The 23,473-nt window shown below is 40.8% G+C and overlaps 1 protein-coding gene and 2 non-coding genes across 3 annotated transcripts; all 3 read right to left on the minus strand.

The window, feature by feature from the left end:
- Nucleotides 1-4,121: 4,121 nt before the first annotated feature.
- On the minus strand, nucleotides 4,122-21,948 carry Hspa9 (heat shock protein family A (Hsp70) member 9). The gene is made up of 17 exons (XM_051202269.1): nucleotides 21,773-21,948; nucleotides 20,248-20,306; nucleotides 19,962-20,049; nucleotides 18,579-18,760; nucleotides 16,656-16,780; nucleotides 15,760-15,833; nucleotides 15,571-15,677; nucleotides 14,156-14,318; nucleotides 13,522-13,614; nucleotides 10,101-10,310; nucleotides 8,972-9,199; nucleotides 7,783-7,887; nucleotides 6,905-7,022; nucleotides 5,954-6,048; nucleotides 5,523-5,615; nucleotides 5,085-5,225; nucleotides 4,122-4,857 (listed from the first exon to the last, which is right to left on the minus strand). The coding sequence occupies exons 1-17, from the start codon at nucleotides 21,851-21,853 to the stop codon at nucleotides 4,780-4,782; spliced, it is 2,040 nt and encodes a 679-aa protein (XP_051058226.1). The 5' UTR covers nucleotides 21,854-21,948; the 3' UTR covers nucleotides 4,122-4,779.
- On the minus strand, nucleotides 8,148-8,216 carry LOC127235199 (small nucleolar RNA SNORD63). The gene has a single exon (XR_007835687.1). It is a non-coding gene; the product is annotated as a small nucleolar RNA SNORD63 (small nucleolar RNA).
- LOC127235198 (small nucleolar RNA SNORD63) lies at nucleotides 9,595-9,667 on the minus strand. Its single transcript, XR_007835686.1, has one exon. It is a non-coding gene; the product is annotated as a small nucleolar RNA SNORD63 (small nucleolar RNA).
- Nucleotides 21,949-23,473: the final 1,525 nt, after the last annotated feature.

Raw genomic sequence — 23,473 nt, forward strand, 5'->3', positions numbered from 1 at the left:
TTATCGTTTTAAGATCTTGGTGTTGGCCTCAAAATCTGGGCAATGCTCATACCTCGGCCTTCCGAATGATAGGCTTACAGGTGTGAATCACTAAAGCCAGCTGTCATACACATGTGAATGGCAAGGAGTCTAATTCTGAAGTGAGGCAGGGAGGATAAGTAGATGTATCTGTAGGGAGACCTAATATGTTTGATGAGCTGCAAAAAGGACAGTGTACTGCAGCAGCAGAGGAAGTAGTAACTGGGAAGTCTTTTAAGCCAAACATAGCATTTCAAAGGCTGGTGGGTTCAAGAACAAGAAGAGACACAAGTCCAGGGCTCAGGACACGCCTATACTTTATTCCGTGTATCCCTTTCAGGCTGTTACTCTGTATCTTTGGTAATATCCTTTGGAATGGATAAAGTGTTTCCTTGAGTTCTATGAACCACTCTAGCAAGTTATCAAACTCAGCAAGATTACTAGTTTGTCAGATGCATAGATTTCAACCTGGAACACTTACTAGGCATCCAAAGTGGGGACAGTACTAACTCCAGGTAGTGTCAGATTGAACATCCAGAAGGTTCCTAGTTTGAGAAAAACATCTAGTCACAGGTGATGAATGTAAACACTTTATCATTAAGTATGTTAATAAAATGAATGCCTATTATCTTGGCCTTGAGGATGCTAGGAAACACTCTACTACCTGCTGTATCTACAACCTTTCCTGGGGTTACTTTTTTTTTCCTGCTCCAGAGTCCCACAATATTTTGCTATACCTTATTGGTACAATGCTTGTCTGGCACAAGCAAAACTGGCTTTGAACTATCACTGGCAGCAGAAAACTGGGTCAGTGGTGCATGTCTGTAGTTGTAGCTATTCTGTAGCTAGTCACAGCTGCTCTGGTGGCCAGTTGAGTTCAGGAATTTTGAGTCTAGGGTGGGAAAAATTGTACCTGGATGGCAAAGGGAGGGTAACATAAGTCCCTAAAGTATCTATTCTTAAAAGAATGAAGCAGGAAGATATTGAGTTCAAGGCCTGCCCAAGCCACAGAGTTAATTTTAAGGCAGCCTGGATTATGTGAGAACGTCTCAAAAGACTTTTAAGTCCAGGTAGTGTTGGCACATGCCTTTAATCCCAGCATTCAGGTGGGTCTCTATAAATTTGTGGTCAGCCTGTTCTACAAAGCTGTTCCAGAACAGCCAGGGCTATACTCAAAACAATTTAGTGCCCTCAAACTGATTGAACTGACCAAAGAGATTACTGTTTTCAAGACAACGGTGGTCCTTGGAGTCCCTCAGCCTCCTAGGTGCTGAGATTTCAGGTGTGAGCCACATGCTTGACAGTTTTTCTTCTGTCCTGGCTGTCCTGGAACTCAAGAGATCCACCTGCCTCTGCCTCAGGAGTGCTGGGAATAAAGGTGTGTCAAAGCCAGAAAATAGTTTTAATATTGTATTATATATACTCAAGTGTATCAGTGTGGAATGTACAAGGCAGCAAAATGTTAATCAAATTTGTATGAAAAGTGTCCCACTATACTGTTAATGTGTTTTGTTATATTACAGCTTCAAGAGATTTGAAGATTTTAAAGTTGAGGGATTATTAATGTTTATGTAAATAACATAATAGAGAAATATAAAAAATTACTTATCTGCCTAGGAAGTGTAAGAGTGAATGCTGTGACTTGAATAGATCTCCCCACCTGTTAAGTCTTTGAGGTAGAGCCTAAAGGGGGTTGAGGGTTTTATACTGAATGAACTAATGCTAAAAGAGCTTTGAGGCTGCAAGCTCAACTCTTGCCCACTCTGCCATTCTATTAGGAATGATGCAGCAAGAAGAAAATTTGATAGATATCAGACCCTCAATTCTTGAGCTTTCCTAGCACCCAGACACACCATTAGAACAGTACCAAGTCAACCAACGAGTGCTGCTTATTATGGCCATTAAAATTATGTCCATGGAACACCACCCAAGCTTTTGGTTTGAATTTCTCTATATTCCCACCTGCCTGTCTTCTCAAGAAAAAGGCTGAGAATGTAGTTTTGTATTGGTAAATTGCTTGTTAGTACATGTAAGGCTGGCTCAACCTCCAGCACTCCATAAAAAACCAAGAATGATGGTAAACACTTGGGAAGCCAAGGCTGAAGGTCAGAAATTCAGGGTCAACCTTCACTACACAGCTATCCCCCAAACAAAGCACACACCAACACTGCTCAAGGCACAAACAAAATAACTTTCCGTGTTAGATTTACTTCCAGTGGTTTGAAGCCCTAAGTTCCCATTACCAACGACAACAAAATAAATTCAGGCAAGTGCTTATAATCTTAGCACTCAGGAGGCTAAAGCAGGATCGTTTCTAAGTTTGAGGCCAGCCTGGACTATAGCAAGAGTGTCAAAAATTTATTTTCTGGGTTTGATAAAGAGTTGTACCACTACAAAGATGGGTTAATCTCAACAATGTGTGTATTTTGTTGGTATGCAAACGCACTACATGTATTCCTCATATCTGAGGTAGAGAGAGGATGTCTGATTACCTGGAAGTTACAGATGGTTGTGAGCTTCAGGGTGGGTGCTGGGAATCAAAACCTAGGTCCTCTGGAAAGTTGCCAGTGAGCAAAGTGGCAGTCTCAAACAATGGGGAAAAAATAAGACAACCACACCAAAAGTCCAGGTTACAACAAAGTGAAATCTAGGGTTTGGTTAAGAGCACTTGTTCTTGCCAAAGAACCTAGATTCTGTTTCCAACATCCACATGGTAGCTATTAATTACCACAACTCCACTATCATAGAATCTGGTGACTCCTGACCTCTCTTGGCACCAGAGTCACTTACATGGTACAAACATACAAGGGCAGAGGACATAAATCTAAAATGAATTCAAATTAAAAAAAAAAAAAAAAAAAAAAAAGTAATGGGTAGCCTGTAGGCATTACTAATTGCTTTGAACTCGGGTTTGTGACATCTGACTGTTGTGGGAAAAGGCTGATATAACAATTGATGTAAGACTAGAATTTGGACTAATCTAGCAAGATATTCAGCAGGCAATTGTTTTTGCTCCCAACACTGATAACCTGAGTTCCACGCCTGGAAATCTGCATGGTAGAGAACATCAACTCCTGTAAAGTGTACTAGAGCAAGTACATACACAGATGCACAAATGTGGAACAATCCCAAGAGGTTAGAGTATACAGATCTGTAAAACCAAGCCTAGACAATTACTAGAGGAAGAAAATCAGAATGGGGAGACCTTAAAATAGAACAGTTTGCTTTCCAATATGGGTATGAATCATTCGTCAACATACGGAGCTCAAACAAAACATGGAAATTGGAATTCCTTGCTTCGGCGAAACATTTACCTTTCAATCTTGGACTGAAACACCACTGGTTATCTTGTCTACATGACACAAAATTGTGTAATTTGTTCCTGTGAGCTAATTCCTCACAGCATATGTAGCTTTATGTCCTGTTTTGTTTTGCTTTTCCTATATTGGAAATCCTAATATTTTAAGCCCTGTCTCAAAATATTTTAGAAATCAAATGGGCTTGTTTGGTGATACAGTCCTTTAAGCCCAGGATTGTATATAGATAGACCCTGTCTCAAAGAATAAAGGGCATTCAACAGCACACATAGCTTTTTGCAGCGTGACTGTTGGGGCTTGAATACCTGCAACTGAGCATTGTGTATTTAACCACTGACTAAAAACTGGAAGAAAAAAAAAAACACACACACACACACACAAAATGACCTTTATCTCAAGAACAGTTGTGCTAATACACCAAGGACTGAGAAGCAGAAAGGAAAAACTTTGGGCACCCATTCTGAGCATCAGAAGCCAGATATTAGGACATATTACTAATGATACTATTCTCTAAACAGTTTGCAATTTTGTTAAAAGTTGAAAACAGCACTTGTTTTTTCCTAGATAGAAGACCACAACTCTATTTTGTTTATGACAGCATCTCACTATGTAGCTCTGACTTACTTCAGACTGCTTCCTGGGTGGGCTTCTACAACTCACATACATGCCAATGTTTTATATGTGTTCCTCATCTTCAATGTGTTCATTAGAAAGTCATTTTCATTTCTCCCTGCAAACCTGATAGTATAGTCATGGTCCTGAAGCTACTGTCATTCACAAAGGAGATCAGGATTCTTTTGGAATTTTATTTTTAAAAAAAATCCAGAATGAATGAAAAGAACAATCATCAAGGATACAGGTGCTAGACACAGGCCAACCAAGAGGGTAGCTAGAAAAGTATGCCTTAGGACCAAGAGAGACTTCACTCTCCTGTCTGTTTAAACTATAGCTAATACAGATGTTATCTATCCATTGACCTAGCTCCTGTACCTACAACCATGGCACAGGTAGCTCAGTCATGCAAGTCCTCAGTTGAAGGACCACCCCATATACACATAGGCCATTCTTTATAGCAGTACTCTTGGCCAACAAGGATCTACATATGGTCTTACTGCATTGAAATGGGTTTCATACCTAGAAACATGGCCATTTCAGCACAAACTGGATATACCTTAATAATGATTGGTATACAGCCCCATCCCACCCCATTACATGCGGCTGAAAATAACAGGCTAGTGACAGAACAGTATGAACTTGCTGCTGCTGAATTTATCACCCATTAAATGAGTTAGCTAATTGTCACTAAACTTATATATTAAGGAAATTATGTATAGAATACTGCAAAAACACAGTAAAAAGACTGAAGTTTGCCCCTTTTCTGCTCAGGAAGGCCCTTTACTCCCAAGCTTCATGGTATGTTGTCCTTCTGGCTGACAATGCACTGTTACTGTTTCTCCTCCTTCTGATCTTCCTTCTGTTCCCCAGTACCAGAACCCCCAGAACCTTCCCGCTCTGATGCCATCTGTTGAGAAAACATTTGAGATTCACTAAGATTTCACATTAGGCCTAACAGTTTGCTGTTAAATACACCTCATCTTGTATTTATCATTCACTCCCCAGCCTTGTACACCATTGGTATTCCCATGCCTTTCCCTGTAACATTCTATCCCCAATACTCCCATTTCCATAAGTGGTTATGGAGAAAACACACCAGTAATTAGGACCAAAACATCCCTCCAACCCTCATACCTTTTTATATGCCATTTCAAAGAGCTTCAATGATGCCTGCTGAAGTGAAGATGCTGCCTGTCTAATGTTTTCTCCTGTTTCGCTGTCCTTTCGAGCAAGGAGTTCTCTCATTTTGGAAATCTCTTCCTTTAGCTTGTTGCACTATAAAAGGCAAAATCAAAAATCTTTTTCTAGGTCTTCTTTCTCATGTAGTTCACTATTCAAATTTTATTATTATTATTTTTTTAATGTGTACAGTGTCCCTGCAGGCCAGAATAGGTGGTTGTGAGTCACCATGTGGTCCTGGGAATTGAACTCGGGACCTCTGGAAGAGCAGTCAGTGCTCTTAACTGATGAGCATCTCTCTAGCTCCTTTATTCATATTCTTAAAAACCAGCATCAGTATCAAACCCAAAGAAAAATAACCTTCAATGAATTGGTGAATTGTTTCAAACTTACCTCATCAGCAGGTAACTGGTCCTTGAATTCTTCCATCTTGGTTTCTGTGTCATGAATAATTCCTTCAGCCATATTAACTGCTTCAACACGTTCCTTGGAAAAATAATGAGTTTAATGTAATGGCCTTTCCAATCAATAAAAGTTTCATTAACTTCTAAAGCAAATGAGTCACTTCCAGAGTTAAAAGTAAAACTAGAATAGCTACACTCAGAAGTACGTGGGTAACCCAAGAAGGCGTTGAGTTGGCTTTTGTGGCATGGGAATTTTTGATAGTGGAAGACCCAGTATATGTCCTTAATCCCAGGTACTAAGGAGTTGTGGAGTCATCCTGACTACATGGTGTTATTTCACATTAAACAAATTATAAACTAAGGTAAAAGAATAATAGGAAATGACCTGCCCAAAGTCTACGGTCATGCAGAAGCAATCACCTTCTTTCTCCGGTCTTCTTCAGCATATTTCTCTGCATTTTTTACCATGTTTTCAATATCATCTTTGCTTAATCCGCCAGAAGACTGGATTACAACTGGAATTAAAAAAAAAAAAATTCTTGTTTGTTCTCTCACTTTACTTCACTGAAAAATAACATTACACTAGACATGGTGTACATCTTCAATCCTTGACGACTCAGGAAGCAGATACCTCCAAGTTTAAGGACAGCCATGACTACAAAATAAAACCCAGACATTTGGCCTCCACCATATACCACTATTTTTAGTAACTAATCTGAATGATTCAAATTATGGACAGTAATCATTTAATAAAGAGACCAAGCAGTCTTCTTATTGTAATTTCAGCAATCCACAAGGTGAGACTTGCCTGGTTATGCCCTCCTAATGTTAACTTAATAAAAATTAAGAGATTTGTCCCAACATTTTGAAAGCAATATGGAAATCACATTGTTTGAGGGTAGCTTGGTCTACACAGCAAGTTCTAGGCCAACCAGAGGTGCCAATGAGATCCTGTCTTTTAAAACAAAAAAAAAATTCAGAAATTCACTTCTGTAACAATAAGGTTTAAAAGTGTCAGCTAACTTTAAAATAAAGAGGGGCTAGAGAGATGGTTCAGTGCTTAAAAGCACTTGTTCTTGTAGAGGACCTGGGTTCAAGATTTGCAACATACACATGGCAGATCACAACTGTTCCAGGGCATCAGACATACAAGAAATACATGCAAGCAAAACACCCTTACACATAAATCTTAAAAAAAAAAAAAAAAAAAAAAAAAAAAAAAGCAGCCATCTCTGATAACCTGGAAAAAAAAAGGGCAGTGTTATAGCAACCTCTATGAAGTTTTTTCTTTTTATATATGCTAGAAGGCACTCTACTACTAGACTAAGTCCTCACCCTCATACCTTATTCATACAGAAAGTGAATACTTACTCTGTTGCTCTCTTCCTGTCCCTTTATCTTTGGCTGAAACATGTACGATCCCATTGGCATCAATATCAAATGTAACTTCAATTTGAGGAACTCCACGAGGGGCTGGGGGAATTCCAATCTAAAATAAATATCCAGAGTGAGCTTTCACAGGCCCGTGTGTTCCCATCTCTAAACAGGAAAGCTAACCACTTGCTTCCTAAAACAAGTGGTACCTGTGCTTAATGTGCAAAAATTTGATATTTTAGATGATGATGGTAGTTTTAGTGCTTTATGAAATCAAGTAAATAACCATAATACCTGTATGTACCCTAGAGTTTACAGTAAATGAGGGACTATGCCAATGCTGAACCAAAACAATAGCTATCAAGTATTTTTCAAATGGGTAATCATGACACAATTGATTCCTCAGTTAGCATTGCTTCTGAACCTTAATCTCCCTGGCTTTCATAAGTTCAACGTTCTAAAACATAAAGCACTTTCAGGTAAAAACTGAATTTGTAGGTTTCATAATTCACCTATGAAAACTGTTTATCAAATATAACACAGTATAGGCTGGGGAGATGGTTCTGTGGTTAATAATAGTAGCTGTTCTTCCAGAGGACCCAGGTTCAATTCCCAGCACCAATAAGGCAGCTAAGTGTAAGTCCAATTCCAAGGGGATCTGTCACAGTCTCTTCTGGTCTTACTTGGTACTATGTGTACTTGGTACACAGACATACATACAAACAAAAACACCCATACAATAAAATAAAAATAAGACCTCAATAGATAAAGTGTTAAGAAAATAACAGTAGGCCCATATGTCAGCAGTTTGGAATACTGTCAACTCTGCAAGTTATAGGACCAACAAGCATGATGTTCAGATTTAAAATACCCACCAAAGTAAACTGTCCTAGAAGTTTGTTGTCTCCAGCCATCTCCCGTTCTCCCTGACACACTTTAATCTCTACTTGAGTTTGTCCATCCGCAGCAGTAGAAAATACCTAGGGAGGAAGAAAACTTCCTTAGTTGGTAATCTGAGTATACAGAAAAGAGCTAACTATATAAATTCACATTCTAATACTGAATGGTTCCTAATGTACAATACTCTTAGGACAAATGTGTATATCTCTACAAAGACAAATACAATTAATATAAAAGGGCACACAACAGCTACTGTTTCAGCTAAACAAGTATGTTGTATAACATGAAGCTTTAAAGTTTAAGGCATCAAACAAAGATTTAAAATACTGGGTATGTACCATGTGCTCAGTCATAAGAAGTCACCACATACTTGTTTCAGAATGATGTGTTGACAAATACATCACTGCACAAAATACAAAAGACAAAGCCAGCGTTTTCCAGAAAAACTCAAGACTGAATGAACTTGGGAAATAAAACCATTCGAGACATGGTCACACTACATGGTCCACGAAGTTCTCAAACTCAATTTTCATACCTCAGCTTCCAAGCTGTTAGGATGAACTACCAGCCACAAAAAGTTATTAATTCTTCATTTATGACCATCCCATACCCGGGGCTCGGTAATACACAACCAAGCCCCATCATTCACCCTGAAATCAAGCGTGGTTCCATGTCTCTAGCCACTAGGCTTTTTTTATTTGCTTCTGATAATAGGAGACTAAATTATCTTTTCCTTAATCACTACCACCAGAATCAACATCTAAAACCTTTTCCAGGAGAAACTGCACGCGCACACACACACACACACACACCCACGCACGCACAAAAAAGCAAGCAAAACCAACTGACCATCACCAACAAAAAACCCCCAAAACACAGGAATCTTACCACTCAGTCAGCTAGTATGGACTTAGAAACAAAGTTGTAAATAATTCATATAGAGGCCCTGGTGGTGGTAGTACACACAGGCCTTTAATCCCAGAACCCAGGAGGAAAAGGCAGGTGGATCTCTGTGAATTCAAGGTCAGCCTAGTCTAACAGAGCAAGTGCCAGGACAGCCTCCAAAGCTACAGAGAAACTGTCTCCAAAAAAATCCCAATAAGTACACAAGTGTATGGGTACACTCATACATTTATTTCTTCTGTTACAGAAGATGGCTCTTACCTGGCTCTTTTTAGTTGGAATAGTGGTGTTCCTATTAATAAGTTTGGTAAAGACACCTCCCAGAGTCTCAATACCCAGAGACAGGGGAGTGACATCCAGGAGTAGCACATCTGTGACATCACCAGCCAACACACCTCCCTGAATGGCAGCTCCAATGGCTACAGCCTCATCAGGATTAACAGCTTTACTTGGGGCTCTGCCAAAAAGATCTTGCACAGTCTGCTGAACCTATGCACCAAGAAAAAACATGTTAGTCAATACCCAGAGCAACTGCTGGAATGACACAGAACACCAAGATGCCAATGAGATCACAAGTTTGACAGATTCAGATGCATGTGCTGGGGTTAAGATGTGTGCTACCACCATCCAGCTGAGGGATAGTTTTGACCCTATATATTAGGGCAAACAAAAATACACAGCATCTTGGGATAATTTGTAAATATCAATGTGTCCTCTGGAACCAGAGCTCTAGTAAATTTATCCTGGACCCATTTCCCAATATCTCAGTTGTTTCAATAGAGAAACAAAACTACCCACAAACACAACCAAAAGCAGTAATGACATCATTAACTTGGGCCCATAATTCTATCTAGCTACCAATAATAACCGCACCTTCAACAGTCTGTGCTCAGTTATTGCTTCTCTACACATCTGTTTTCAGAATGATGTGTTGATTAATAAAATACATCATTGCACAAAGTTTTGTTGAAGAAATGCAAGCAGCCCCAAGTACTATGCTGGGAAGATGTGCCCAAAACACAACCTATGGAATGACTACTATCAAGGCCTGACAGCATTACCATATGAGACTGGGTTTAAGACTCACTCTCCCTGCTACCTGTTCTTACATCTTTTAATTAAAATATACTAAAAAGGGTTTTGTGGGCAACAGGGAGTCACTCTGTAGCCAGGTCTTCCTGCCATAGCCTCTCCAGTGCTGACATTACAGGAGTGAGCCACTACACACAAAAAAGCCCTTTTTGATGAGGCCAGTCTCATCCTCCTTTCAAGTAACCTGATAGAATGGATCATCTTCGTGTCCACACATATCATATGACTTATATCTGTCTCAAGAATGCATTATGTATTGATTTCTTTTTCCCCATGAAGGAATACCGTGAGTCCACACCTTGGGCATCCTTGTCATTCCACCAACCAGAATCACTTCTCCTATGTCACTCTTGCTGACTTCTGCATCTTGCATAGCTTTCTGGCATGGAGCAATAGTCCTCTTGATTAGGTCTGTGACGATGCCTTCAAACTGAGCTCGAGTCAGCTTCATATTCAAATGCTTGGGTCCAGAAGCATCCATTGTCAGATAGGGCAAATTGATGTCGGTCTACACAGAAAATACTTAACAAGTCAGTAGGGAGCCCAATCTTTAATATTCCAATTAATGTTAAGATGATACCCTAGGATAGGACTTAGGAACCAGAGGCTGTCAGCCTTACTACATCCCTAAAATGCCGTGGAAATACACTGGAATCTATATGTATTAGCAATGAAGACTGAAGCAGACAAGCTGAAAAAAAAGCTATCATTTGACAGATGTGTAGTGGCAAAAAAAGATCTCTTAAAAACCACACAGCCTATGGGGTTTTAAAAACTATCCCATGTCTGAGCTCAGTGGTGCTTACTGTTTTGGCAGAGGACTTGAGCTAATTTCCTAGCACCAGTAGCTAATAACTGCCCACACTTTCATTTTGGGGGAATTTGATACTCTTTTAGCTGCCATTTGTACTGGCACTCACCTTCTTCCATCCTCTTCTCATATATAAAAATAGAAATCCCATGTGCATAAATGAAAATGTTATCACTAAGTGGTGGATATACATGCCTCTAATCCCAGCACTTGGAAGTCAGATCTCCAAGAGTTCAAGTCCAGAGAAGGAGAGGTGGGAGGGAGAGGGAGGGGAGAGAGTGTGCGTGTGTGTGTTCGTGTTTGTAACCAGAAATAAGAATTTTCTCCATCAACCTCTTAAGAACATATCCAGTCTAAGTCCCAGGAAATTAGTGAGTGTTACAAATGCTCTTACTAGAGAAAAGCATAATGCACACTGGATGCGTTGGCACTGCCTATAACGCTCTCAGCAACCAGTCAGAAAATCATGCATTTAATCATCTTCAGCTATAATGAGTTCCAGGACAGGCTGAGCTGCAAAGACCTTGTCTCAAGCCATCAGACTTTTACTGCCATTACATTCACAGAGAACAGGTACCAACTAATATCTAATAATTTCCAAATCTTAGTTTGGAGTCACATATGTGCAATCAAGGATATTTAAATTGAATATGATAAACATATTGTATACTTGTATGGAAATATCTTAATAAACTTACCTACTATTCAACAATCATGTTCTTGTCAAAGGGCAATGCAATATACAGCCTAAAAGTAACTGAGTTCTTAAGCACTTTTCTCCAGGGCAAAGTATCTTTGACAGTTAAATATACTATATAAATGGTGTTGGATAATGCTTATAAGAAAATTGACAATTTTTTCTTTGAAAGCTTCAGTGACATTAGAAAAGAATACTATCTGGCAGCATTTTACCAACAGAAAGTCTCAATTTGGCAATCACTAGCACCATGTAACTACTAACGACTTTATAAACTATTAAAACGAATAGTCTAAATTTTGTATTTTTAATTAACTCAAATACCTTCAAGTGGATAGTGTACTGGCTTAATTCTATGCTTTGACAATCTAAAACCCCAGGACTATCAATTTTTTCTTACTTGGGTAGTTCAAAACAGGTTCCCAGAACAACCATGGCTGTCCTAAAACTAACAGATGCAGGGCACGGTGGACTCAAACTCAGATGGAGCTACCTGACTCTGTCTCCCAAGTGCTAGTATACTCTACACCTGGTATAGGACTACCAACTCTTATGACAAAGTAACTCTATGACACAAAGTGTCTTTAAACTCCACCACTTAACTCTCTTTAATCCAGGATCCATTATGAAACATTTCCAATTCCATTCCAACTTTTCACAAATCATAACCTGACCATGTTAACAATCCTTCTGGGAACCATACTCAATTATCTTAAGAAAACCACCAATCTAAATATATAACTCTAGGCTCATCATCTCCATCTGTACCCATTATAGCCCTTCTCTGGATCTTTACTCCAGATCCTTATACATTGCTGTCCCACTCAATTTTCTCCCAAAGTATCAAAAAAAAAAAAAAAAAAAAAAAAAAAAAAAAAAAAAAAAGTAAGGAAGATAAGGAGCAGTAGCAACAGCAGCCAGAAGATGGTGGTGGCACACACCTTCAAACCGAGCGCTCAGGATACAACAGAAGCAGATGGATCTCTGAGTTCAAGGCCAGCCTGGTCTACAGAGTGAGTTCTAGGACAGACAATCAGGGCTACACAAAGAAAACCCCGTCTCAAAAGACAAAAATAAGGACAAACAGAAGTGAATGTGTTACTTAAACGTATGTAGGTTTACTACACAAGTGCAGGTGTCTACAGAAGTCAGATGACGGCATGAACTGAAGATACAAGCAAGTGCTGCTTTGTGTAGGTGCTGGGATCCAAAAGGAGAACAACAAACAAACCTTACTCTCAATTAATGAACCATCTCTTTCCAGGTGCCTCAAAACTATCCTATCCTTAACATGCTGCATGCCGCCACCTTCACGTTTAAGTTACTATTTAAGGAACAGTCCTCACTATCCAGTAGTATGTAAGCAGCACAATTCTTTGAGGAAGTTAACACTGTCTCACTTGTAGATTAAAAAAAAAAAAAAAAAAGTGAAATAATTCATCTACAATCACACAGCTGCCAGGCAGTGGTGGTGCAGGCCTTTAATCCCAGCACTCGGGAGGCAAAGGCAGGAGGATCTATGTAAGTTCAGGTCCAGCCTGGTCTAGAGAGCTTGTTACAGGACAGCCTCCAAAACCACAGAGAAACCCTGTTCAGATAAACCAAATAAATAAATAAAGCCCATAAAAATCACACAGCTGAAAACCTTATGAGTGGGGCAGGAGAGAAGCCTCAGTAGTTAAGAACACAAGTTGCATCAAGGTGGGTATGGTGATACACACTTTGAATACCCAGCACTCCGGAGGCAGAGGTAGGCAGATCTGTGGCTACTAGCCAGGGCTACACAAAGGAAAATTAAACACTGGCTTCTGCTTTTGCAGAAGACTTGAGTTAAATCCTAGCACTGAGCTGTCATCTCCTGCTCTAAAATCAGCTTGTTAGTTGTGGTAGCTGGCACACACCTTTAATCCCAGCACAACGGTGGCAGAGGCAGACAGATTTTTGAGTTCAAGGCCAGCCTGATCTACAGAGAGTTCTAGAACATCCAGGGAGGTTACACAGAGAAACCCTGTGTTGTAAAAACAGAAGAAAAAAATTTACCTCACTCATTTAAAAGAATTGATCATCACTGTCCTTTTGCTCAAGGTTTTTAGCAATTAGAAAATGATAAAAGAAGCTACACTGATATTAGGTAAATTAGAATATGCTATTCAAATAAGTTTAGGCTAAATAAAAGTATCCCCCAACTACTGGGATTTGTTCATGTCTCACCTGCACAGATGAGGAGAGTTCACACTTCGCCTTCTCAGCAGCTTCCCGAACCCTCTGAAGTGCCATGTTGTCTTTGGTCAAATCAACCCCCGTCTATAAAATAGGATTTACGAGACAATTAATAAACTGTAGTGGCAATGTAGAAGTTATTTTCCTTGCCATCCCTTCGTAAAATGTGAGGATTTATGGGCGAGGGGCTAGAATTGGGTGAGGTGGTATAGTTGGTAGGCAGAGACAAGTGGACCTCTGTGAATTCTAGGCCAGCCTGGTATATAGACTGAGTTCCAGGACAGCCAAGAAAAAAAACCAAAAGCACACAGGCATGCACACACCCAGTATGAAAGTTGTCAGATCTACTGTGTACAAATTGAATTTCCATCAACTCTTCCAAGCTCAAGGTCTCTTAATTCAGTATTCCTAAAATTCCTTCTGTAACACTATAACCAATATACTTTAAGTCTTTTGTTTCCAAATCTAAGGTGCTATATGTAACTACAATGGTTCAGTTTACCCATGAACCTGAAATGCAATTACTTAGTGCAAAATAAACTATTCAGAAAGCAAAAGAGCAATCTGAACAAAAATTTCTTGAACTCCTACACAAAAGCTTACATTAACCACAATGGTAACTAACCTCCCTCTTGAACTCCTTGACAATGTGCCGTAACAAAGCTTGGTCAAAGTCTTCACCTCCTAAGAAAGTGTCCCCATTGGTGGATTTCACCTCAAACACTCCTTTCTGAATTTCCAGGATAGAAATATCAAAAGTTCCACCACCTAAATCATACACAGCAATGCTAGAAAGGAAAAAACAAACAAACAAAAATAAAAGTAAAGCCTTAAACAAAACCTACTACAAAGGAATGAATTCAATAACCAAAGATTAACTTAGCTATTTTCCTAAGATATTTAATAATTTTGAAATATTTTTAACGTACAAGAATCCAGTAAAAATTCATACCATACAAACCATGGTTCAAAGTATTGATCAACATGCATAACAAAAATAAAAGTTGTTAGGGGTCCCAAGTAAACAGGAAAATGATTCAAAAAATAAAAACAGACCATACACCCAAATTTGGAGAGAATAATGGAAGTACATTTCTGGTCTGAGAACAATGTTCTTAGGAAATGGTTCACAGTTCAGGTTAAAATGTTTTGTTTTTGAGACAGGGTTTCTCTGTGCCTTTGGAAGCTGTCTTGGAACTAGCTGTTGTAGACCAGGCTGGCCTTGAACTCCTGAGTGCTGGGATTAAAGGCAAGAAGCCATCACCACCAGGCTCAGGTTAAACTTTACAGGACAATCTTAGCAGTGGTGGTGTTGTACACTCTTGAATCCAGCAATCAGGAGGCAGAGACAGAAGGATCTGCGAAGTACCAGGACAGCCAGGGCTATACAGTTAAATCCTGTGTTGACAAAAACAATTTCCAGCACAAGGTCTGGCAAGATGGCTTTCTAGCAGATAAAGATTCCTGTCTTCAAGCCTGATTCAATGCCAGGAACCTATGTGGAAGGAGAGAATTAACTCCTTGAAGTTGTCCTCTGTACATGTACAGTGTGTTGTGAACATGCCCCATCCCCTCATCAATGTTAAGGAGGCTACAAGTGGGAGGGAGTTCAACAGTTAAAGAACACAGACTGCTCTTCCAGAGGACCAGTTTAATTTCCAGTACGTACACCAGGTAGCTCACAACCATCTGTAATTTAAGCTTCAGGGGAATCTGCAATCTCTGAAGGTGTTTGCATTAACACGTATATACCCATACACAAACATATTTGTAATTGAAAATAAAATTAACTTTTAATTAAGAAAAGAAAGGGCTTTCAAGGGTGAGGGCACTTGCTGTCGAGCCAGACATCCTGACCCAAGACCAATTTCGGAGGGAAAAAAGCTAGCTCACACATTTTACCTTCTGACCTCCACATGCACACCATAGATAGACATATAAATATGCCCTCAGCAATGCACCCACACTAAGTTTAAAAATGTAATTAATAAAAATTACATAGTTAACTTCTAATTCAGATGAGAATATTTATCAACTTACATTTTATCTTCAGATTTGTCCAGACCATAGGCCAGGGCAGCAGCTGTAGGTTCATTAATCACTCGAAGCACATTTAACCCAGATATCTGGCCAGCATCCTTAGTAGCCTAGAGAAAATAGAAATAAATATCTTTCCATCCTTTAACTCTGGCACCCTCCCCCATAAATAAGAAATGTAATAAACTTTACCTGTCGTTGTGAGTCATTGAAATAAGCAGGGACTGTGATCACAGCATTTTTTGCTGGGTGACCCAAGTAATTTTCTGTAAAAGAATTAAAGAATAAAATTCAATTGTGGTACTATGTTAGAAAAAAATTACTAATATTCCTCCTCTTGTCCTCTTGTGGAGCAATAGACAATACTTACCTCCTTTGTGGCTTAACATGCAGGCAGCCCACATAGAAAAACACTGAACACTGTATTGTAGCCCTGGATTCTAGCACCCAGAGGCAGCAAAAGGAAGATGAGTTCAAGGCTGTCCTCAGCCACACAGCTCATACCTGTAATCTTGGCAGTCAGAAAGCTGAGATAGGAAGACCACTATAAGTTTGATGCTAGCCTTGGCTAAAGGACAGCCTAGACTACAATATGAAATTTAGTCTCAAAAACAAATCACCCTAACTAATAATGTTAGTACTACAGAGACTACAACAGTAGTATCAGAAGCTCAAGGTAGCCTGAGATGCATGATACTTTGTCTTGCCATACCGCCCCCCCCCCATTCCCAAAATGTCTGGAGGTCTGGAAAGTACTTTTGCTCAGCAGCAGAGGTGGTATTAGCTGGAAATTCCAAATTACCTTTAGCATTTTATTCGAGGATTAACAACATCAAATGACCTTTAACACTTATGTTTAATGTGTAGCTTTCTGGTTTTTAACACAAACACTACACTGCCCCCTACTGAAAAAGCAACAGCAAGTAACATTAGGGAAATTGAACTCAATCTGCAGATTTCCCAAAGTTTTGGCATTTCTAAATTTTCATTGCAAAAAGCTTCCAACCCCATAGATCATGAATCTATAAACTTAGAAGGAACCACCATCACTTCCAATTTTCCCAGAATGAACTAATAAATCCACTTACCTGCAGTCTCCTTCATCTTCATCAACACAAATGCTCCTATCTGACTGGGAGAATACAGTTTTCCATGAGCTTCAACCCAGGCATCACCATTAGAGGCACGGACAATTTTAAAGGGAACATTCTTACTGAAAGACAATTAAGAATTATATAAGAAAATTGGCTGGGCAGTGGTGGCGTATGCCTTTGCTCTCCCAGCACTCAGGGGGCAGATGCAGGCAATTTCTGAGTTTGAGGTCAGCCTGGTCTACAGAGTGAGAATTCCAAGACAGGGCTACACAGAGAAGAAAGAGAAACCCTGTATGGGGTGGGGAGGGAAGACAAGATTGGCACTGAAACTTACCATGGCAATGTCATCATATATCTATCCATTTCAAATTATAGAACAACAACAATGGCCAACAAATGATAATTTCTGGAGACCCTTTCATTAAAAATCTGTATAATTTACTATTTACTGTATATTAACCTGATGACTTTTCTAATTGTTTCAAAAATTGTCTTCAATGTTCCAATTGACAATAATACAAAATATTCACATGACATACAAAAAAGGAATATTCATGCTTACCAAAAAAACCCCAAAAACCCCTACAGAGAAAGACTTGGTGGTACACGCCTTTAATCCCTAGACAGCCAGAGCTACATAATGAGATCATGCATCAAATAAAACAAAAATAAAAACCTGTACACAAATAAATAGGATAGCATAACTCAAACCAACAAAGTGGCCCATTTGCTGAGTGGATAAAATATGTCCATGTAATAGAATGTTACTTGACCACAAAAAATAAGACACAGACGCATGAGCACTGAATTATATAGTAACTTGAAGAAGCCCACCAGGTCTACACCTAACTCCATGCATAAAATTCATATTCCACAAAGAGCTTAATAAAGAAGGTTCCCAAGGAAAAAAAATTCACATAACAGCAAACCCTAGGTAAGTTCCTACACTTTTTAAAAAATTTATTTATGTATGTGGTATTTAGTCTATATGTATATACACACCTGGGCAGAAGGTATCACACCCCCTGGAATTCAGAGTTGCAGCTAGTTGTGAGCCACCACATGAGTGCTAAGAATCAAACCCAGATCCTCTGGAAGAAGTCAGTGTTTTGCACTGCTTGGCATCTCCAGCCCCCATTTCTTTTTTTTAAAACCTCAATAAAAAAAGGAAAACTGTCCAGGCAGAGGTGGTGCATACCTTTGATCCTAGCACTCAGGAGTCAGAGGCAGGTAGATCTCTGAATTTGAAGCCCACCTGGTCTAGATTGAGTTTTAGGACAGCCAAGGCTATACAAAGAAACACTGTCTCAAAAAACCAAAATAAACAAAATAACTGGACCAGCTTGGCAAGTGAAGGCTCATATCAACCTTATATTCCATGCTCAGGACCTACATGGTAGAAGAACAAGGTGTACTCTGACCAACACACACTTGAGGGTGAACACACCCACAAACAAAATGTTAATAAATAAAAGCTTAGCCAGGCATGGTGGCGTGCACCTTTAATCCCACAACTCCCGAGTGGAGGCAGGCCAATCTGAGTTCCAGGACAGCCAGGGATACATACAGAAACCCTGTCTAAATAATAATAATCATGATGACGATAAGAAGCAAAGGACAGTGCATATCCACATGTATATAACTTATGGACACAGGATATAATATGCCACTAACCAGTCTTACACAACTGATGACAAACATTGCTTAGGAATGTCTCACAAACCTTAATGATCTTAATATATTACCTGTCATGTGAATCAAAACTAAAACTTAATTTGTGAAAGCACAAATGAGCTTTTAAAAACTGTTTACTCTTTTGGTGGAGATGTGAATTTCCCCCAGAATAATACTGAAAAAGTGATTGAGATGTTCACAGGAGCTCGATCAAAGCATTCTGTTGTTTTTCCTATTACTCACGTGTCTTTCTGTACTTCAGGGTCATCATAGCGACGTCCAATTAGACGCTTTGTGGCATAGAATGTATTGTTTGGGTTGGTGACAGCCTGTCGCTTTGCTGGCATGCCAACAAGTCGTTCTCCATCTGCTGTAAAGGCAACAACAGAAGGGGTAGTTCTGGCACCTTCAGCATTCTCCAGGACCTAAAATTCCCAAAAAATAATGATTAAGAATACTAGTCATCACTGGCATCTTCATAGCAGTGATTAAAGATACAACCACAACTCAAATCATTAAACAAATATGAAAGGATAACACTAAATTGCCTTGTTCTGCTGCTGGGAATGCTACACCTTATCACTTCAAGTATGTGTACAAGTCTATGGCCACACCACCATGAATATGCCTAATCTTGTTACATATATGTAGAAGCTAAAGTTCCTGAAAATGGGGGAAGGGGTAGATAAGCAGGATAAGTCAGGACCCAAGGAAGGACTTTCTTTAGCATCAAACAAGCCAGACTCCTCTTAATAACCCAAGCTCTTTCAGACGAGGGCTTAGGAAAAGACACAAGGGCAAGAATGAACAGACATGGAGGCTCTCTCAGTGGTTAAGGCTCTTTCAGTGGACCAGGGTTCAGTTCCCAAAACCCACATGGCAACTCACAACCCTGTAAATCCAGGGAATATGAACCCGCGTAGCATGACATGCATGTAGGCAAAACACCAATCATTATCAATGTTCATCATAAAAACAAACAAAAACAGAAGAGAGGGCAGTGGTGGTGCAGCCTTTAATTCCAGCACTTGGGAGGCAGATCTCAGTTCAAGGCCACTTTGGTCTACAAAGCAAGTTCCAGGACAGCTAGTGCTATACAGAGAAACCCTGTCTCTAAGCCTTAACAAAGGAAAAGGTCTGTGTACTCTAGAAGGCATGAACAAAGTTGTCTGGACTCCAAAGCAAGGCACTTCAAGTCCTCTAACAGCACTATCGCCTCTACCTCTAGAGAACACATTAAATCCTATCCTAAAAAGTTGTGTTCATTCAATTATCAATATCCAAAGGCTAATTCCTAAGCCTAAATAAATAAATAAATAAATGCATCTTTAAATGCAAATTAGAAACCTGAGTAGTAGCTAATGCCTGTAATGTTAGCACTAAATATCCCACATTTGAGGATAGCCTAGGATATATAGTGTTTCAAAAGAAAACCCAGCACCAAAATGGATTCAACATTTTATTTATTTTTTTATATTTATTTTTTTTAGATAGGGATTCTCTCCATAGCCCTGAAACTCAGAGATCCCCCTGCTTAAAGGTGCCCAGCTCAGATTCAGCACTCCTACTTAAGCACCTAACCAGACTTGATACCTTAGTGACTCCAGGCATGCCAATCATGCTCACCTTTGCTTGCTTGCCCTCCATAACAGCCACACAGGAATTGGTAGTACCCAAATCAATACCAACAACTGCGCCCTTAATTGCCTCTGATCTGTAAGAAATTTAAAACAATACCATGGTTACCTTAACAGTAGTCTCCAACATAATATGAAGTGTTTTATTTTAATGTTAACAGTGGCATGTTTTATAAACTACAAATATATAGAGGGAAATTATTTACAAAACATACAGATCACAGCCACATGGTTCAATTAATGTGTTTTCTCTTAAGGAATCAAGTTATACTTACGCATAATCCCTTCTTGAAACAAATCTAAAAGCCTCATGACTAAGGCCATTCCAGCCATCCTGTGGTGAGAAAAAAATTGCATCAGCTGTTAACTACACAAGTAAACTTGGGCTTTTTCCAATTATCACTCTAGAAACACACAAGCTTTGGGATTAAGCAGGAGCATATATAGAGCACACAATGAAAAGTCCTTAGTACATAAGATATAGAGGGATGTGTATCTATATATCTACACATACCTGCAAGTTTCCAGACTGTCACATAAAAATAAGCAAATTATCTTAAATTACAAAAAAGTTGTAAAACTGTCTTAAATTACAAACAAACAAAAACAGCTAGGAAGTTGTGATGGCACACCTTTAATACCAGCACTCGTTTGGCAGAGGTAGGCAGATCTGAGTTCAAGGCCAACCTAGTCTACTGAGTTCCAGGACAGCCAGAGCTACACAGAGAAACCTTGTCTCCCCCAACCACCCCCCAAAAAAAGGAAAGAAAAATTACATTGCAATAGATTTTTCAACTTTGACATCATTGGTCTTGTACCAATATTTGCTGTGACAAGCTAAGTATGGAATGCTTAGAAGCACCTCTGGCCTTTACTTTAACAAGACACTTAAGTGTCCCTGAGAGCCATGACAGGCCTATGTGCCTCCCCTCAATACTCTCCCTGGGTGGAAGAACAACTTCTGCTGGAGAAGAACTGATTAAGGAGTCACTATTTAAAAAATTCAAAATTATTCCAGTTTCTAGGTCTGGTAGCAACCTTCTTTAATCCCAACACTTGAAAGCCAGAGGCAGGCCTGGTCTAGATAACTTCCAGAATAACCAAGGCTACACAGTGAGACCTTGTCTCAAAACAAATAAGCCTCACAGCCGTGTACAGAGGGACCTGGTTATGCGTGCACTCCAAAGTATTGGAGACACTTTGGAGAGCTACAGGTCTCGTTCTCCAAAGACGTACTTCTCATTTCAGATCAAGACACACTATCTTTTTCCTGCCATATTTAGCCCACAAGTAAATAGAAGGCATTAAAAAATGTCTCTAAGGTTGGAGTCAGGCGTTGGTGAAAACTTTCAATCTCAGCAGAGACGGGCAGGTCTCTGTGAGGTTTTCGTAGTCAGTTCCCTGCCAGCCAGGTCTACGGAGAGACCCTGTCAAAAAAAAAAAAAAAAAAGCTCTGAAGGAAACAGTAGCTAACGTATAGTAAGTATAGTTCTGCCTTCCAATAGACTACACCCATTGCCTGAGACCAAGCACATTCAACGAGCCACGTCAGGTCGGGACCACCACCTCGTCCTCCTGAACTAGTGGGGTAAGCCAGACTCCAGAACGCCAGGGATTGTGACTCAGCAGAGCTCGAGGTGAAAGCCCTCAACAAGGCCAGCAGCACGGGCCCCCAAAGGCCCGTCACCTTTCCTCGCTCCGGATTTCTCCTAGCGTCTGACCCCGAAGGACAAGGCCTGCCTCACTCAAATCGGGGCCTGCAGCCCCTTCCGGAAGGCATGGCAGTTCCTCACCCCTCACCTGGTGACGGGCGGCCGCGGGACTCCGGGAGGCTGCAGTGCCCACGAGACGCGCGGCCGCGGCTCTGCTGGCGCTAATCATGGCGGCTGGACAGGAGTACGAGGGCAGAGAACAAACACCGCACTGGCCCGGAGCTGCGCGGCACGGCGGCGGCTACGGTTCTGGAAACCTCCAACCACGTGGGCTGGGGGGCGGGAGTTGGCCGCTGCAGCCCCGAGGACCCCTCTTCCGCTGAGGCGCCGAGCGCGTTGCCTGACCGGAAGCCGCCTGACTGCAGCTCACGGGACCGCAGCACGCAGTGAGCACGCCCATAAGCATGAGTGTCGAAAAGTCCTGTCCTCTTGTCACGGTTTCCGCCGCTGTGGGAACAGGAAGATGGGAGAAGGAGAAGTGAAACATACAGGCAATGCTTCAGACAGCCCCGGTCCTTCACGGCAGGAAAGACTCAAGGTCACACGGGATAAGTTACGAAAAGATTACAGTCTCCTTGCGTCAGTTGCGCAGAAGGCGGGGCCTCGTGCGCCTGCGTCCTTGGCAGCTGACTGAGGCGCGGGAGCGCATGTGTGAGGGGCGTGGAGGAAACGGGTTCGGGACTTAACTGAAACCTTTATTGGATGCTCCAGTGCACGCGAGTTTGCCCGAGAGTGCCCGGGCGCGAGCTCGCGCGCCTGGAGGCTTGTTCTCCGGCCTCTTGCGGCGAGCGCCATCTTGTCCTGAGGCTGTTAAGGTTACCTTTGTTCTGTCTCACCGTTTGTCGACAACTGGAAGTGTGCACCCCTGGATAGGGGCACCCTTAAACAAATGTGTGCAGCACATTGCGACAGCGGGGTTGGGGTCTCAACCTCTACGGCAGCATCTGGTTCACGCACGGAGAAAAACCGTGAGCTGCTGCTCTTCCTGTCCGGTTTGCTGGGCCAGAGGTGCCTCTGTACCTTTTTAAACTTGCTCTGGTTGCCATATGTCGAGGTGTCAATTATTACCATGTGGCAATGGAGGGGATGAGGGAAGGATAGAGTCTGTGTGGCCCTGGATGTCTATATAGATAGCTGGCCTCAAACTTGGGAGAGATCCCTAATCTCTACCTCCTGTGTTGCTGGAATAAAAGGCCTGGACCTCCTCAAACCAGTGTCTTAATAAACCTAAGCAATGCAGTGACTTTGTTTCCTTAGTTGTCTCCAGACTCAAGGCTAATATTGCCTGACCCTCCTAAATTCCTGGATTGCAGACGTGAGGTATTTATGGCCAGGAAGAGACTTGGGGGGGGGGGAATAACTGAACAAATCTTGTGTCAGGTGGTAAAAACGATCCAATGATCTAAAGACAGTGAAGTTGAACTTGGTTTTGGAGGTAAGCAGTTTGAAGTCAATACACAAGCCGGTAATTCCAGCATTTGGGAAATGGAGATAGGAAGGTAAGACGGTCATCCTTGACTTCATAAGTTCCAGGCCATCAAGAGCTACATGATATTCTCTCAAAGAAAAACAAGTAAAAGTTGTCATTGAAGGGACTCTGGCCAGCTCGAGTGTGGCAGACAGGGCTCTGGCAGGCCTTGACCTTCTCGCCAATTCCTTCTGCTTTGTTAAAAACTGTTAGAATACACTTCTGAATTAGCTGCCAATGTCCATTCCCTTATTTGGCCAATCCCTTCTTCCCCCCCAAGGCTGACTACCAAGGTCCATCATTCAAAGTATTCAAGTCCAG

The sequence above is a fragment of the Phodopus roborovskii genome, unplaced genomic scaffold (genome assembly GCF_943737965.1).
Source record: "Phodopus roborovskii unplaced genomic scaffold, PHOROB, whole genome shotgun sequence".
NCBI classification, from domain to species: Eukaryota; Metazoa; Chordata; class Mammalia; order Rodentia; family Cricetidae; genus Phodopus; species Phodopus roborovskii.